A 15589-nucleotide genomic window follows, 5' to 3' on the forward strand; every position below is an offset into this window, starting at 1 on the left:
ATCTAGTCTATATGTTACTAATCTTATGGGATCACCATTGCTTGCATATGTAGTCTGTCATTGACCAAAATGTTTTTATGTGGTGCATGACTGTGTTTCTAGCTACTCTGTTCTGTTCCATTGATCTATGTATGTCTGTCACTCAGTCTTGATTGCTTTAGCTATAAAATAAGTCTTGACATAAGGTAGAATGTTTCCTCCCACTTTATTCTTGTTTTTCAAAGTCTTTTTTTAGCTATTCTAGTTCCTTTGCCTTTCCATATAAGTTTAGAGTAATCTTGTCTATATCTGTAAAAAAAAAAAAAACTTTGCTGTGATTTTGATAGGAATTGTGTTAAACCTGTACATCAATTTAGGGAGAACTGACATCTATACTATGTTGAGTCTTCTAATCCTTGAACATGATATGTCTCTCCATTTACTTAGACCTTCTTTGATTTCCTTTATCAGTGTTTTGTAGTTTTTAGCATGTAAGTCATATGCATGTTTTATTAGATTTGTATTTAAATGATATTGTATTTTTAATTTTGGTTTCCATTGTTCATTGCTATTATGTGAAATACAATAGATTTTTATATGTTGATCTTGTGACTTTGTTGAACTCACTTATTAGTTCTAGGGTTTTTGTGTAGATTCCATGAGAGTCTCTACCTAGGCCATTATGTCATCTGCAAATAGGGATAGTTTTATTTTTTCCTTTTCAATCAGTGTCCATTTTATTTCCTTTTCTTGACTTACTGCATTGGCCAAAACTTCCAGTATTATGTTGAATTGGAGTGGTGAGACCAGACATCCTTTTCTTGTTCCTCATTTTAGAGGGAAAACATTCCGTCTTTCAAGTATAGTCCCAAACTTTACTTCAGAGGTTTTTTGGTAGATATTCTTTATCAAGTTGAGGAAACTCATCTGTTCTTCTCTGTTCTCTTGAGTGTTTTTCTTGTGAATGGTTGTTGAATTTTGTCAAATGATCTTTCTACATCAATTTTATGGTTGTGTGATTTTTTTTCTTTCTTTATCCTGTTAATGTGATGGATTACATTGATTGATTTACCAATAATGAACCAGCCTTGCATCTCTGGGATAAATCCCTCTTGGTCATCATGTATAATTCTTTTTATATGTTGTTGAATTGTCTTTGCTAATATTTTATTAAGGGTTTTTACATCTATATTTATGATGGATATTGGTTGGTGGGTTTCTTTTTTTTGATATTGTCTTTGTGTGGTTTTGGTATGAGGTGGAAGATTGTGAACATCTTGAGGGAAGACAGTGATAATGACCACTAAGTCATGAAGTGGATAACTTGGGGTATGGGAACACCAGAAAGAATCCAGAGGTAAAAAGGAATCCAGGGAAGGAAATACTATTGTTTGGCTGGAAGCACTATGGCTTGGGTGAGTGTAGGACAGTGTACCAGAGCAGATTCAGTAAGGCGTAGGGATGAAGTCTGATTGTCATGGATGGAACAGTTAGTGTAGTTGGTTTGTGGAGGATCTTAGTTAACTTAGTTGACCGTAGGGAAAAAATTAAGGATAGGAGTGTTAGGGAATGAATAGTGAACGTAGATCCTGGACCTGGAGGTGAGAGGGAGAGAGACCCACTGGAAGAATCAGAGGCTTGAGCAGGAAATTGAGCATGTCTCTCTGGGTCTGCTAAGAAGGAGGAGGGATTGGTGTGGAGAACATGGGGTCCCTAGAAGTGATAGTAATGTCTAGGCATGTCTCTCCTTATGCTTTGTTTGGGAGGAGGGGGATGTCCTTACAGCCAAAGGAGTAAGAGATCTGCACAGAAATGGGAGCAAGTACCTTCTACTGACGCTCTCTGTGGGGATAGTTGTGATGATGAATCAGGGCTTCATTTAGGTCTTTAGATGATTCTGTTTTGTTTTGTTTTTGACAGACTTGATGAGGACCACAGTTAGGGGAAATCAGTGTGGAAACTCTTCGTTGATAATCCTCAAAAATGAGAAGTCGTTGGAGCTCCTTCTGGTCGGCTGCTGAGCTCCCAGTCCTGTCCAGCATAGACCATGAGAGGGCCTTTGGCTCCATCCTCTGTTGAGCTAGAGAGCCACTGACCATCCAATTTGTAATCAGCAGTTCAGACTTAGTCGTCAGACCAATTCTGTATAATCTCTTCCAGAAAATAGAAGAGAAAGGAGCACTTCCCAATTCATTGTTATAGTTCTAATACCAAAACCAGACAGGAACGAGTTTCCATCCCTAGCAGTCACTCCTCTTCCTCATGCCTTCATGTGCTGGCCTCAGGGAGCTGTTTTCTGTTCTTGTTGCAGCTGCAGCCGACTCCGCCAGGTTCAGAGTATCCTGACCCAGAGCAGCAAGTCTCAACCAGATGGGATCCTCTGCATCCTAGGTCAGTGCTTTTAACAAGGTGGGACTCAGGGCTGGGGCAACTTGGCTTCTGTTCACAGGAAGATAATAATAATATTGTTGTGAGATAAGCTGTGAGTTAGTGTCCTTCTCCAAGCTCTTGTTCCCCTGAAATCTGTTGCTGTTTTAATGAGGTCAGGTGAGATATCAGTGAGATAGGGAGCCCCTACCACACAGCAGGCGCTTTGAACGTGTTGTCTCATTTCTCCTCACAGCGACCTTGCAAAGGAGCAGTGTTGTTCCTTCTTTACAGAGGAGGAAACTGAGACTCCGGGAGATGAAACAGACTTACTCAGGGCCATAGAGTGGCAGAATTGGGCATTTATTTGTTCTTTAAAATTTTTTTATTATGAAAATACATCATATAATTTAAAAATTAGGACAATACATGAATAGTAATGAACAGAACTTCCTAACCATACCAGATACCCAGTCCTACTCCCCAGAGATAACATTGTTAGCTGTATTTTTTTTTTAACACAAATGGGAACATTTTATATATACTGTTGTTAACCTGATTTTTAAATTTTCACTTGACAATATATCTCGGAGATTTTTCTGTATCAGATTGATGTCCTTCTTTATCTCATTTTCATTTATATTCATAGCATTAAGTCATAGAAGTGGAATTGTTAGGTCAGGTGGTTTGTCCATCAACCACCCAATTTCCTTATCAGAAGCAAACTGCTACCATTTTCTTCTTTGTCTTTCCTCTGATATTTTGTGCATGATATTGTTTTCTCACTTAACAGCACTTGCATTAAACATATGAGAGGCAGTGTTGAGGGTGGTTAAAAACATGCACTTTGGAGCCAGGAGGTTTTGGGTTTGAATCCTGACTCCACCACTCACTTAGCCCAGAGGTTGGTGAATCTCCATAGAGACACAGTTTGTGGTGGACCTGGAATTCCAGCCAGAGGTTTCAAATGCTTAAACAACGCTTGCCAGATTCTCTTTCTAGCTGCAGCCATCAGGGGAGTGGAGGCTCTCTTTGCCGTGAATTTACCAGTGAATAAAACCACCTGTTTTTTATTGTACTTATGCTATTATTTCTATTAGTTAAGGCCCAACCTAGTAAAAGTAAGCAGCATAAAATTGGTCATGTGGACTACTTGAATATAGAATACTAAAGGATTGAGAAAAGGTCCATTTATAAGAATATCATGAGACCAAAAAATGTATATATTTTTCATGAAAACACAAATGTTGCAGAAATTGATGTGTTTGAGATTGGGTATGAAGATGGAGGTAAAAGTTAATAAACTCTCAAGACAGAACTTTCTGTGAAAGTGAAACAAGAAATCAGTGAGGGACTATATATTTTTAAATAGCTTCTGAAGTTTAGTGAATTGTGCTTTTCTGAGTAATTAGAATTGTTGTAGCATCTCATTGTTTTTTGATTGATTGATTTAATCTCAGCTTCTAATCTCTGGAATACCCTTCCAAGAAACTGTCTCAGCTCACTTGCACTTTAGCATTTGTCTTTAGTTATTATGGTGTAGGAAATGTTCTAACTGATTTTCTGCTAATGTTTTTTAAAAACAGCTTTATGGCGATATAATTAGAGTAAACTGCAATATTTAAAGTGTACAATGTGATAAGTTTTGATATATGTGTACACATGTGAAACTACCACCACAATTAAGATAGTACACATATCCATTATCTCCAAGTTTCCTTGTGCCCCTTTGTAGAGTCTGCATTCTGCCCCTTCCCCACTCACAGGCAACTACTGATATGCCTCCTGTTACTATACACTAGTTTGCATTAACTAACTAGTTTTATATAAATGGAATCATACGGTGTTTACTCTTGTCTGACTCCTTTCACTTAGCATAATTATTTTGAGATTCATCCGTATTGTAACATATATCAACAGTTCATTCCTTTTTTATTGGTGATTAGTATTTTATTGTATATTGTTTACCCGTTCAACTATTGATGGGTATTTGGGTTTCTTTTTTTTGCCTATTACAGATGAAGCTGCTATAAACATTTGCATACAAAGTGGTTGTGCTGATTTATATTCTTACCAGCAGCTCATGAGAGTTCCATTTTTTATACCACCTCACCAACACTTGGTATGGTCAGTCTGTTTTTGTTTTTTTTTAATAAACTTTAATTTTTTTAGAATAGTTTTAGATTTACGGAAGAACTGCAAAGATAGTACATTTGACCTTCTGTATCTTCAGGTTTGGCATCTACAGATTCAACCAACCATGGATTGTATATGGGACCCACAGATTCCAAGGGCCAACTAGGAGACTTGGGCAACCATGGATTTTGGTATCCTTAGGGCGGGGTCCTGGAACTAATCTCCTCAGATACTAAGGGACAACTGTACAGAATTCTGGGTACTCAGTTTCCCTTGTTATTAGCATCTTAGATTGGTATGGTACATTTGTCACAATTAATGAATCAATATTAACACGTTGTTATTAACTAAAGCCCATACTTTCTTCAGATTTCCTTAGTTTTTACCTAATATCCTTGTTTTGTTCCAGGATCCCATCCCAGATTCCACGTTATATTTAGTTGTCATGTCTTCTTAGGTTCCTCTTAACTGTGACAAGACTTTCCTTGTTTTTGATAACCTGGACAGTTTTGAGGAGTGCTAATCAAGTATTTTGTAGCATATCCCTCTATTGGGATTTTTCTTACGTTTTCCTCATGATTAGACTCGGGTTATGGGTTTTGGGGTGGAAGACCAGTGAAGTAACATGCCATTTTTATCACGTGATATCAAAGATACATGCTGTCAGCATGACTTTTCACTGTTTATGTTGATTTTGATTGCCTGGCTGAGATAGTGTTTGTCAGATTCTGCACTGTAAAGTACTCTCCCCATTGCTCCTTCCATACTGTCCTCTTTGGAAGTCACTGTGCAGCCCATACTTAAGGAGTGGGGAGTTATGCTTCATCACCTTGAGGAAGGGAGTATCTACATATATTATTTGAAATTCTTCTGCATGGGACATTTTTCTCTTTTCCCCCATCTATTTATTTATTCAATCATCTATTTATATCAGTATGGACTCATGGATATGTATTTTATACTTTGAGTTAAAATCCAGTACTACTTCATTTATGCTTTGAGTTGTAATCCACCACTTTTACAAATTGCTTCAGCTTTGGCCATTTGGAGCTCCTTTTTTTTCCTTCTCCCTAAAGCCCCCCAGTACGCAGTTGTATATTCTAGTTGTAGGTCCTTCTAGTTCTGCTATGTGGGACACCACCTCAGCATGGCTTGATGAGCGGTGCTGGGTCTACGGCCAGGATCCGAACCAGTGAAACCCTCAGCCATCAAAGCAGAGCGCACAAACTTAACCACTCAGCCACAGGGCTGGCCCCTGGAGCTCTTTCAGTTGGCTCTTGTGTCCCTCCCTTTGACATCAAAGTTTTTGTTTGTTTAGCACTTCCATACTTTCTGGCACTATAAGATGCTCCAGGCTTATTTTGTATATTTCCTGCTCTAATCCTAGAATCAGCCGTTTCTCTAGGGAGCCCTGGTTCCTTTTATTGGAGAATGGTATTAGAAACCAAGATCTGAGCACTGAGTGTGCTTGTTGATACTGGGGTGTCATTGCTTCTAGGCCTTCTCAGCTGACACAGTAAGGAAATATGTGTATATACATTAAATGGTGTATATACACACATCCATAAATGTTATGTAACCATCTTTATCTGTATTAAACACAAATTCATATTAATGTCTCCAGCTCTAACCCATTACCACATGAATTATTCTAGCCTCCTCCTCTTGCTTGTCTGTAAACTACCACTTCACCAGTGAGAAACTTGACACCTACCATCCACTATCAGTTTACTTGTTTAATTCCAGTATACATGTGTAGTAGTGTCAGGTTTGTTAGCCCATAATACCCCTATGGGAAACAAGTTTGTCAACTAGAGCACAGTGCTTACATGTAGTTTCTTTTGCCTTTAATTTAAAATGGTCAGTCTTCTTAATGTTAGCAATTTATGTGGCAATTTATGTAACTGGAACCCTTAGAAGGGGACATACTGAATATAGGCCTGCCCAGTCCACTGGTTATTTTTAACTTTGCAGCACTTTCAACTTTGGGCCTTAAGTAGGCCAGATCATTCCTGCTTTTGATTCTTTTTTACCCTTCCCTTCACTGAAGTCTTGGATGGGATAGAATAGAGCTGTGCTGCTTTGATCTCAGTGGAGAAAGGAGTCCTCTCATATTAGAAGTCCCCTGTCACAGGCAGTCACTAGGCCCCTCTGGTCTGAATGACCATTACTTTTCACTTTTCGCTAGTCTGAATGACCATTGGCAGTCCTGTTTCCCAAGCTCCAGCCATATTTCCTTTCTTGGAGCTCCTTCTGCCCCAGCCCCTTCCTCTTAGCCTCACGTAGACAGCTACCTCCTGCCCTTGACATGTCCTTGTCCCAAGCCATAGCTCTAGGCCTTCACAGATACCGAGGAAGCAGGTAGTACGTATGCCTATGCCATTGAGAGTGAAGGCAGTATTTTTTAATTTCCTTTTGTCTCTGACCTAACCCTACCAGACTGTAAGCTTCACGAGGGCCATTTGTAGGCATGTTTACCACACGCTCCAGCTTCCAGCACAGCGCTAGGGCTTGGGCCTGATAAATATTTGTGAAATGATGGATGTCTGTGGTTCCATTCACTTGTCCTCTTCTTTACTTTGAACTCTTTTCAAACCACCTTAGTCCTCCTTTATTTGATCCCACGTGGTTTGTTAAAGGTCACTTTGAGAAGAAAATATTTTTCTGATGCCCATTCTTGTTCCAACTGAGAGTATTCCAAAATCTTTAACCACCCATGGCAGGACTTGCACTATATTTTTTGGTTCTTTCTATCCTCAAGAATTGCTCTTTGGAAGTTAACAGCTTCAATAATCTGTGTTGTTTGATCGTCTCAACTGTATAGATCTTGAATCCCAGTAAAGGTACTTTGTGCTGAGACCTGCTTCTTTCACAGAGAGTTGATTAATTTAGTTTCTGACACAACACTGGTCTGAGCTGCTGCCTGTGACTTAACCAGCAGGTTTTTGCTGAGCAGGGGCAAACTATTGGGGCTCATTTGCTCACCATAGTACAGTACAACTGATTAGAGCCTTCTTTGCTTTGCAGGAATCGATAGCAGGTACAACGAAGGCTGCAGAGAGCTGGCAAATTATCTTCTGTTTGGTTTGTACAATCAGAATATCAGTGATTTTGAGAAAACGGGATTTTCTGAAGAAGTTCTAGATGGTAAGTATATATTGGTAAATTTTATGTGAGAGAGGAGTAGGTGATTTATTTCTTTGAATCCTATTTCCTGGTCTTTTTATGGAAAAATATGATCAAATTTAAAATAACCTGGAGCCCTAGTAAATTTTTGCTTTTTTATTAATGAAAAGTAGCATTTCTTCTTTGCTGATACATTAAGTAATGTGCTCCTGTTGGTTATCTGCTGGATGGTAAGAGACTAGCGACAAGTAGTTTGCAGAATATGTTTACTGAGTAAATCAGCTATAGAGAAAAAAGTGAATATCACTTTTTCTTTATAGCTTCTTGGTAAAGTACTAGTTTTCCTCTGAATTGCCCACTGCGTCTACATGCTGGGATGTTCAGATTATGTGCTATTGTCCTGTGAAAGCACTTTCAGCTGTGAATCAAGGATGAGCCTGCAGGCTACTCCTACAAGGAAGACTTGATGTGGATCTTCAGTTTAGGAACAAAGGCTCTTTGTCCTGCTCTGTCTTTGGGAATTGTTTTCTGTGTGACTTTAATTCATGACTATGCCCATGACTACAATGCAGGCTTTCTGCTTACATTCCTCTTTCTTCAGCTCTGAGACACTCACCCTGTGTTAATGCTGCTGCGGGCTGATGCCCAGGAGCTATCTCTAATATCACATATTTAGCATCATGACTTGTGTGCCAGACGGGTCAGGAGACACAGAAATAGATAAATTGAGTGAGAGACAGACAGCTCTTGTGAAGCAGCTGGGGGATGCCTGAAAGCAAACATCTGGTGTTGAAATAATTTTGCTGTGGATCTAATGCAGTGGCTCTCAACTGGGGGCAGTTATACCCCCCAGGGGACATTTGGCAATAGCTGAAGACATTTTTAATTGTCACAAATGGGCAGAGTAGGTAGAGGCCAGGGATGCTTCTAACATCCTACAGTGCACAGGACAGCCCCCTGCAATCAAGAATGATCTGATTTAAACTGTCAATAGTGCTGAGGTGGAGGAGCTCTGGTCTAATGGATGTGAAAATTCTTCTGTGGTGAAGTCCTTAATAGTATCTATCCTTACAGATTGATTAAAGATTTTCTTTTTATTAGGAAGTGCAGGCTGAAATTATTCCTTCCTTTAAATTTTTTTCAATTCAAATTTAGATTCAGATCTTGATTTTGACGATTGCCTTACACTGTACAGCATCTACTGCTTTGGAAAGAATTCTCTTGGCAGCACATTTAGAGAGAGATAAAAAGAAATGCTCATACCAGCCACACATTTCACAAAGCCAAGGTTGCAAAGGACATTACAGTACTGAAATTAAGGAAATAGTTTAAATCCTCAAAGGTGCACTTTTTTGCTTATCTTTGTCTTTATGCTGTCACCTGGCACAATGACTGCTTCTGAAATGAGCATGATTTTCCAAATTAACAAATTCATATTTTAAATTCAAGTAGTTGGATAGCTGATATCACCAGATTTATGCTTTTACATCTTAATCTCTAATTATATGAGAGGAAAAGAGGCCAAAACAAAGGATTTATTTTAAAAAGAAACCTTTAAAATAGTTTACATGTTCTTCCAGTTCTCTTACGGTTGCTTCTTTTACCTGACTGTGTACTCTGTTAAACTTCGTTCATAGTGATGCCAGCAGTCCTATGACATCCTGAGAATGCTTTATTAGGTTTAGTAGCTGTTACATCATTTCTTTTATTGGATCCTAATTCTTTGTGGTATGTTACACATTAGTGTAAAGTACAAGCTACAAAGGAAGCCCTCAGGCTCTCCGAGTGACATCAGACTCTCACTCCTCAATAGGCGATGTACCAGGGATTCGGGGCAGGGCTCTTTTAGAGGGCCTGTGTGAGGAAGACCAGCCAGATTCCCCCTTCCCTTGCCCCCTTTTGACTCCAGCACTTACCCGAGAGTCAGTTAACAGTGAAGAGGCTACTCCATATTGTGTTCCTTGGAACACTTTGGGTCTGACCAGGTGTGGAGCTCAGAGTGGCTTGAAAGGCCAGCATCATGGAGCTTTATTTCAAGAGACCGCCCACCTTTGTGGTCAGCTGCAGTCGACATTTATTTGTCTTATATTTTCGTAGATTATGGTCTGTCACACTGTGTTACTGTGTTGGCGTTGCCCTAAACCTGCTGCCTCAGAAGCTCCAGGCCACTGTGCTCCTCTCTCACCTCCAGCCACCTCCGCCAGCAGCTTCCCCAGCCTCGTCTTGTTAGAGAGGAGGCTTAATGGCTCTGGTTTCTGTGGAGCCGTGGAATGGAGCCTCTGTGTTTCTTCTGGAAGTATGACTGCTTTCTTTCTTAGTGTTCAAACTGCTTTAATATTCCAGCTCCATTCGATGGCTCCCTGTTAGTTTATCTGGGTTTATATGCACCATTGGGATTGCTTTATATATTTGACCTACCAACACTGATGGTTATTCCTTAAGTCTGTGAGCTGCTGATTTATTTATAGAAGCCATCTCTACTTCCTCTGCTTCCTTCCTCCCAGCCTTTCCTGTGTACAGAGTTCACCCCTGTATACAGCAGCCCTTCCCAAAGCTGACAGGCGATGTCCCTGGGCCCACAGTTGTCTTCAGCCAGATGAGCCAACAGCCAAGAGCTTTAGACACTGATGTCTGCAAGAGAACCAGTCTCTTGTCATGTTTGGTGCTGTTTTCCTGCCTCCGTGGCTTTAGTATGTGGAGTTTCCATTTGGTATTTATCTCTTCAGTGAAGTGCACAGCTGAGTTTGGTACCAAGGTTTGACTGTGTTGAACTTTGCAAAACACCCTGAAGGCTGTTCTTCTGACTTATTCTGTGCCTGCATTGCCGTAACCAGAGGAACACAGTGGTGGGAGCATCACATGGGAAATAGGAAATCCTTGCTGTCCATGCTTGAGTGTTCTGCCATCACTCGAAGCATGTTGCCTAAGTAAAGAATTTTCGGTTTAGAGTTTTGTTACATTGTCTCTGAAGTAATTTTAATGATTATGTGGGCAGAAAATGTCTTGAAGGAAATACCTTTGACAATCTTGTTTTAATTTCATTTTCTTACAGATGTGATTATATTGATTAAATCAGATAGTGTCCATCTGTACTGTAATCCTGTAAACTATCGCTATCTGTTACCTTATGTGGCACATTGGAGAAATCTGCATTTCCACTGCATGACGGAAAATGAGGTGAGGAGAAAAGATAGAATAGGCACTTAGAGATAGTCTAAGTATACTCTTTCAGGAAAGGGTAGATCTGGAACAGGAGGCCCTTAAAAAAAAATCAAATTGCAAAATCTGGTTACATAAAAAAGGTTATCTGTTTTAGTGGAACTTTTCATATTTCGTTATGAAGCTACCTTATAGATAAATTGTGTGCCTGAAGAAGACAAAAGGGACTCTTCAAATTGGACTGTGGTAGTAGGCTTGTGAACCTACCTTCCTGCCCTGCTTCTTTATCACCAGCTTGGGCCCATTCTTTCAGGGGACCAGTGCCTAAGAACTGCCCCAGGAGAATTTGATAAGCTTTGTGACATTTCTGTGTTCAGATTTCTTGATATCTGTTTCTGTTTTCCTTTGGGCCCTTTTCAGGGGTTTGGCTGGAAATTAAATTGGGTACTTGAGATTTAGGATTTCATGGAAATTGTGACCCATGATATGGGTCAAGAACCCTTCTTTCAATCTGAGCATTTGGGGGATTTTTGAGGACAAGTTTTATCTCTTGCATTTAGGTGTCTGATCCCTTTTGAGTTGATTTCTGTGTGTGGTGTGAGGTAAGGGAATGACAAAGTGTTTCTGACCAGTGGACACAAAAAGTTGTCTTTGGACACACCCTCTTGGGTGCAGTCCTCTATAAATGTCATTTGGGACAACTCTGATAAAATGCAGAGAAAATATGGGACTTTGCATGACGTCTCCTTACAGCCTGTTTTCCTTCCAATTTTCCTCTTTAGTATGAAGATGAGGAAGCTGCTGAAGAATTTAAAATTGCCAGCTTTGTGGACATGGTTCGAGACTGTAGCAGAATTGGCATTCCTTACAGCTCCCAAGGTAAACATCTGACAGCAAACCATTTCAGAACCCTGCTTTGGATGATGTGTGAATCAAAGGTCCCTACTGCTCATTTAAGTGGAGGCATTCAGCTGGGAAACCCACTGATCTATTTTTACTAAAGGCAGACGATCAAGCATGATGAAATTCGGGAATTTTCCTATGCAAACTTGTATTCGTAACTGAAGTTTCTGCAGCATCACAGCAGTGCACCTGCAGTCAGGTAGAAGAACTGATAAGGTATTTATCATAGTTGCCTTCTAGTCTGTACCACTTATTGTATGCAGAGTGTAGATATGGGGCCTCTTGGTAGTAAGAAATAGTAATTTAGGTAGCCATTAAAAATATGCTGAAAGTGAGGCTCAAAAATGATGTGTAAAAATACAGGAAAAAAATCAACAGGTTTAGCAGTGCTTATACCTTATTTTTAAAAAACCTTCCACATTGAAACTATTGTTATAAGAAAGGAGAATTTGTGATTTGCTAATTTTCCCTTAAGGAAGTTGGTTGGCTATGTTTCTTAAGGGAGAGGAGCCAAGTTTGGATCTGTTAATAATTATATCCACTAAGTGATGCAAATCAGATGTAATAGGCCACTATTGATTTATTTATTTGTTTATTCATTTATTCATTCACTTATTCACTTACTTAGGAAACCAGAATGTAAAAATATGTTATAGAGAAATCTGAATTTATGTAACTTATTTATGGTCTGAATTTTATTTGTCTCTCATTTTGTATTGCAGTGTTAATATCTAACCATTTCATCTGTTTCAATTTTATTTAACTAGATGAGGCTGTGGTGAACTTGTGAGAAGTGATGCCTGTTTAAACACATTAGATCAGGTTTAGACTCTTATATCCAGGATGGTATTTGATACATGTTGTTGTATTTGATTCCTTTAGGTCACTTGCAGATATTTGATATGTTTGTAGTGGAGAAATGGCCAATTGTACAGGCCTTTGCACTTGAGGGCATTGGAGGGGATGGATTTTTTACCATGAAATACGAGGTATGTATGAAAAGCAGTATGCCTGGTTTTTGTCTGCCTCTGGGCTGTTTTTATGAAGGGCCCTCAGTGTGAGTGTACATTAGTATAACACTCTGAAAAGCTAGCAGTGACCTCTCAACAGCCTGGAGCAAGTTAAAATACTTGAAACGGAAAATAGTTGCTGTTTAAGGCTAATCCCCAAACTGAGTTCCTGTGTTCTATCATCTTGGAGTTCTTCTCTGTCTCCCTTGCTCACCTTTCCCCATTCTGAGTTCACTATTCTCCCAGTCTACTCCTGCAGCACCCTAGGCTAACTCCTCTTATAGCTTTTATCATCCTATCTTATATACTTCTGTCACACACCCCCACTCACCCACCCACCAACCCCTGATCTCTGGACTGGAAGTTCCTTGAGAACGAAAATAGTCTTTTTGTAGTTGTTGTTTGTATCTCAGAAATTTATATAATTTGAGAACTATTCAAGAGCAATGAAAGAGAGTGCAGAATTTTGTGTACGTACAGTGTACTAGAGGAATAAAAGTGTTAGCTTTAGTGGTAAGAATAGTATCTTTTTTTTTTTAAAGATTTTATTTTTTCCTTCTTCTCCCCAAAGCCCCCCAGCACATAGTTGTATATTCTTAGTTGTGGGTCCTTCTAGTTGTGGCATGTGGGACACCACCTCAGCATGGCCTAATGAGTGGTGCCATGTCTGTGCCCTGGATTCGAATTGGTGAAACCCTGGGCTGCTGAAGCAGAGCGCACAAACTTAACCAGTTGGCCGTGGGGCCAGCCCAGAACAGTATCTTTTATTTAATATTCCTTGCATCTAGGAGATGACCCATAAATATTTGTTAAGTGAATGAATGAGTCTAGGAGAGGGGGTCATCCAGAGTACACATTAGGGAGGATGGCCTGGTAGGTTAGTAACACCACCACAGGCATCCGTGTGCCTCCATAGGATCCCCACTGAGGTGGCCTGTCCCCCCAGCACAGGAAACCAGGGAGAGGGAGCATTGACCTGCTAAAAATGGGGGCATACTAGTAGAGATAGAGTATGTGGGAACTTTGGAAGCAAGGCCCAGGGCTAGTTCCTACCCCTCTTTCTGAGAAGTAGCAGCATCTCTCAGGAATGAATGGAAGCTTGTCTGGCAGACCCTGTAATGTAGAAGAGCATGGGCTGTAGGGCTGAAGAGAGCACAATGCTTCCACTACACTTCTCCTTCTCCAAACCACAGTATTCTCACGTTGACTACAAGTAGCAGAACATCAGCAAGGCTGTGGGAGCTGCCCCTGATAGGAAGTCATGCTCTCTAATTTAGAAGAGCAGGGGCTTGAAGGAAGGCAGGCCGTAGGAGGTAGAGAGGAAGCTTAAAATTTTTAGCAATAATGGTAGTATTTGTTTTTAACTATTGTATAAACTAGGCATTTATAGAGTACCTCTTATATTTTAGGCACTATTGTAAGCACTTTATATGAATTGACTTTAATTCTTAAAATAACCCTCTCAAGTAGATCCTGTTACCATCCCTATTTTACAGAGCTTAAATGAATTCCCCAAAATCACAGAGCTAATAGCCAGTGAATCGCAGGGCTGGGGTCCAGTCTAGAGAGTCTGGATTCAGGCCTGTGCTCCTAATGCCTGGGCTGCTGCTAGATTAGCATTGGAAAGTAGTGCATTAGGAAAATGAGGCAGGCCTCTGGCTCTTACCTTAAGATGCATCACACCATGAAGTCACATCCAAAAGGAACAAAACCCCCTTCCAAAAAACCTTTAGGAGGTAATATATATCTTCACTGTGGGGTGGTGGTTTTAGGGAGTGCGATGGGCAGTGAGGAGGAAACAGCACACATCCTATGGTAAGAGTTACTGTAAGTCTTTTCTCAAGATCTCTTTCTCTAGATCCTGCCCTTCTCCGTAGCTGCTAATTTTCATTCTTTCAAATGCTTTCCTTTTGTCTCTATCTCATTCCCCAACCTCAGTTATTTTCCTTACCCTGTCCTTCCTGGTCCTTCAAAGTGTGGAGCAATTTGGCCTACTGATCAGCTCTGCCTTTCTACTCTCTACTCCACTCTGATTCACATATCAAAGGCCTGATAAGAAAGGTTGTTGCCTCCTTTGAAGGCTAAGAGAAGGAGAACTACAGATGTTTATAACTTAATTTTTTTAAACTTCTATTTTATTGCCTGGCCATATGCAGGAGAACGTCATTAACTCAGGATGTTTTGTGATAGGTGTAGTAGGTGGTGTGGAAGGTGATCTGGTAGGTACCAGCGTGAGAAAGGGAGCCAGACCGACGTAGCATTTACTTGGTGTTTAGTCTGGGCCAAACTGAGTTATGGAAATAGAGAATATCTTCTTTCTGGGAAGCGGTACAGGGAAGCTCCTCAGCTAGGGCTTTCCCTGCCCCCAACTTCCTCCTTCTTACTCTCCAGATGCTGGAACTGTGACCTAGTAATATACATTTACATTGACTTGCTCCCCGAGGGGAGGATTCTAATAGCAAACTTATGAATAATGAGAGTAACCATAGAGTGAGCATTCATTCACCTTTTTATTGTCAAATATGAGATCTTCATATTGCAAGATAGAGTAAGACTTATGAAAAGATTCAACAAAATATAAGAAAGAGAGCATAGCGTATTAGATATGGGATAGATTAGCATGCTTTTAAAAAGTATTTTCTCCAGGAAATAAAAATTGAGAAAAATATCTCTTTTTTACTTTTTAAGAATGGAGTTTGTAAAAAGAGAAATGAGATATGGCAGGCGGAGCAAGAAGAATGAAAAAGGGAGATGGATGACATAAGGAAAGAATTTAATCTCAAAATTCATAAGTAGAATTAAAATTTGCATTTAAAAATAGAAATCAGGGGCCGGCCCAGTGGCTCAGCGGTTAAGTTTGCATGTTCCACTTTGGCGGCCTGGGATTCGCTGGTTCCCATCCCGGGTGC

At 40.0% G+C, this 15589-nt stretch overlaps 1 protein-coding gene across 6 annotated transcripts in view; it reads left to right on the top strand.

Moving 5' to 3' along the window:
* The window catches only part of DNAAF9 (dynein axonemal assembly factor 9), a 163090-nt gene that overhangs the window by 25105 nt on the left and 122396 nt on the right, over positions 1-15589 (top strand). For 4 of the 6 annotated variants that reach the window (XM_070247774.1, XM_070247772.1, XM_070247773.1 and 1 more), the window contains exons 2-6: positions 2291-2370; positions 7510-7629; positions 10661-10785; positions 11550-11646; positions 12553-12659. In XM_070247774.1, coding sequence (XP_070103875.1) covers positions 2291-2370; positions 7510-7629; positions 10661-10785; positions 11550-11646; positions 12553-12659 — 529 coding nt within the window. Of the gene's footprint in view, positions 1-2290; positions 2371-4369; positions 4469-7509; positions 7630-10660; positions 10786-11549; positions 11647-12552; positions 12660-15589 lie in introns of those variants that run through there. The other 2 variants (XM_070247775.1, XM_070247776.1) reach the window with 1 other exon arrangement.

The sequence above is a fragment of the Equus caballus genome, chromosome 22 (assembly GCF_041296265.1).
Source record: "Equus caballus isolate H_3958 breed thoroughbred chromosome 22, TB-T2T, whole genome shotgun sequence".
Classification (NCBI taxonomy): Eukaryota; Metazoa; Chordata; class Mammalia; order Perissodactyla; family Equidae; genus Equus; species Equus caballus.